Consider the following 2,756-nt stretch of genomic DNA (forward strand, 5'->3'; position numbering starts at 1 on the left):
ATAGTCAAATGGTGGGTGCCTAACTTGCCCACCATTGTTGAACAATCATCTCCCTCCTCAGCTATAAATAGAAGATGTATTGATAGCTGAGATAGACCACGAGATAGAGAGAAACACAGAGAGCGTGCTAAGGGTGAGAGTTGAGTTGAGTTGAGAAGTTTTCTCCTCCTCCTTGTTTTGTTGTTTGTATTGCTTTTGAGCTTGATTAATACAAACCAGTAGCTCCGTGGAGTAGGCAAGTTGCCGAACCACGTAAATTTGTGTGTGTTTGAATGTTTGGATCTCCTAACAACTGGTATCAGAGCTTGTTCTTGAAAGTTCTTGAAAAAGAGGGTGTTTGATCCAAACTCAAAAATAAAAGTTCTCAAAACGTGTTTTTGAACATACCACCGTGAAGAGGACGACGAGAGGAATCCACTGGTGAAAACCCGACGAAAATCCGTCGTCCTGCATGCCCGCACGCACCTGTACGCGCCGTCCCCAGCACTGCCCACGCGCACAGACGCGCCCAACGCGCCTCACGCGTCTTCCTCACTGTTTCCTGCAATTCGACACTGCCACGTCAGCCGTTCGACACAGTCAGCAGCCAAGTCACCTGCCACATCAAGCAGCCACGTCATCGAACACGTCATCAGTCACGGCAGCACTGCCACGTCAGACGAAGATCTCCGTGGATCTGCCACGTCAGATTGGACGGACCCCACATTGCCTACGTGTCTGACACGTCAGCTAAGCCACGTCAGCATCACTGGGTTTTGATCCGATGTGGCGCAGCGACTATTCCTCCTGCCACGTGGCTTCATCTGCAGCGTCCAGTTATCCCAAATTTTTTATTGTTTAAATCGGAGCCATCTGAAGTCCGATTTGGGTGATCTCAGTGTCGTTTCCAGCATTTTTGGCCATTCCGGACACATCTGTAAGGTCAGATTTTTGAGATTCAAATCCGAGAAGGAGTAAAAATGGCTGATGAAATAAAGGCTGCAGGAATTGAAAAATTTGATGGAACTGATTTTGGATATTGGAAAATGCAAATTGAAGATTATCTATATGGGAAGAAACTTCATCTTCCTCTGTTGGGGAGCAAGCCAGAAAACATGTCAGAAGAAGATTGGCAAATTCTTGATAGACAAGTCTTGGGCATTATCCGGCTATCATTATCAAGAAGAGTTGCACATAATGTTACAAAAGAGAAATCCACAGCAAGATTGATGGAAGCCTTGTCTGGGATGTATGAGAAGCCGTCAGCAAATAACAAAGTGCACTTGATGAAGAAGCTGTTCAACCTGAAGATGACAGAAAGCACCTCTGTTACACAGCATCTTAATAATTTCAACACCATCACAAATCAATTGTCATCTGTTGAAATTGAGTTTGATGATGAGATCCGAGCACTTATTTTGCTAGCTTCACTTCCAAGTAGTTGGGAAGGTATGAGAACAGCCGTAAGCAACTCAGCCGGAAAATCCAAATTAAAATATGATGACATCCGAGACCTGATCTTAGCCAAAGAAGTACGAAGGAAAGACTCAGGTGAAAGCTCAAGTTCAGGTTCAGCTTTCAACATCAACACTCGAGGAAGGAGACAAGATAGAGGCTTATCCAGAGGCAGATCAAAATCCAGGTACAGAAGCAAAAGCAAGTTTGGACCCAGGAAGCAGGTTGAATGTTGGAATTGTGGCAAACCTGGCCATTTCATGAGGAGTTGCACAAAACCAAAGAAACCTGAAGCTGATTCTGCAAATGTCACTACAGACGAGGTACAAGATGCCTTGATCCTTGCAGTACATAGTCCTATTGATGATTGGGTTCTTGATTCTAAAGCTTCATTTCACTATACTCCACACCATGAAATGATGCAAAATTATACTGTTGGAAATTACGGGGTAGTCTATCTGACCGATGGACAACCATTGGATATTGTGGGTATAGGAGATGTGCAAATCAAGACAATGAATGGATCTATATGGAACTTGCAAAATGTGAGGCATGTTCCTGAACTAAAGAAGAAGTTGATCTCGGTCGGACAACTTGATGATAGTGGCCATTCAATCCTTTTCTCTGGAGGAATGTGGAAGGTATCAAAGGGAGCAATGGTTTTGGCTCGTGGAAAGAAAACTGGCACTCTGTATATGACCACAAGATCAGCAGATATAATTGCCTCTACTGAAGCAGAAAATCAAACGCATCTATGGCATTGTAGACTCGGCCATATGAGTCAAAAGGGGATGAAGATACTTCAGTCAAAGGGAAAGCTGCTAGAGTTAAAAAATGTTGATCTAGACATTTGTGAAAGCTGTGTTCTCGGAAAACAGCATTTCTTCATGGAGAGTTGGAGGAAGATATTTACATGCAACAACCAGAGGGGTTTGCAATACCAAGAAAGGAGAGTTAAGTTTGCAAGTTGAAGAAGAGCCTATATGGTTTGAAGCAAGCTCCAAGACAGTGGTACAAGAAGTTTGACAACTTCATGTGTAGTACGGGATACACAAAATGTCAGGCTGATCATTGTTGCTATGTCAAATATTTTGACAACTCTTATATCATTCTACTGCTATATGTGGATGATATGTTGATTGCAGGATCCAGCATGGAAAAGGTACTTTGTATAGTGACAGTCAGAGTGCAATCTTCCTTGCCAAGAATCCAGCATTTCACTCTAGAACAAAGCACATACAGATCAAATATCACTTCATCAGACAATTGCTCGACGATGAACAACTGTTACTTGAAAAGATCTGTGGAAGCAAGAATCCAGC

The 2,756-nt window shown here is 43.1% G+C and overlaps 3 protein-coding genes across 10 annotated transcripts in view; 2 read left to right on the forward strand and 1 right to left on the reverse strand.

The window, feature by feature from the left end:
- Positions 1–620, reverse strand: part of LOC105107493 (probable disease resistance protein At5g63020) — a 3,801-nt gene extending 3,181 nt beyond the window's left edge. The window contains exon 1 of the mRNA XM_011001431.1: positions 536–620. Within this exon, the coding sequence (XP_010999733.1) occupies positions 536–620 (85 nt within the window). The remainder of the gene's footprint in view (positions 1–535) is intronic.
- The window catches only part of LOC105107467 (DEAD-box ATP-dependent RNA helicase 42-like), a 38,852-nt gene that overhangs the window by 16,338 nt on the left and 19,758 nt on the right, over positions 1–2,756 (forward strand). The window lies entirely within an intron of this gene.
- Positions 1–2,756, forward strand: part of LOC105107466 (probable disease resistance protein At5g43730) — a 28,166-nt gene that overhangs the window by 6,161 nt on the left and 19,249 nt on the right. The gene's annotated exons all lie outside the window — the stretch shown is intronic.

Source organism: Populus euphratica, unplaced genomic scaffold (genome assembly GCF_000495115.2).
Source record: "Populus euphratica unplaced genomic scaffold, PopEup_1.0 scaffold161.1, whole genome shotgun sequence".
Lineage (NCBI taxonomy): Eukaryota > Viridiplantae > Streptophyta > Magnoliopsida > Malpighiales > Salicaceae > Populus > Populus euphratica.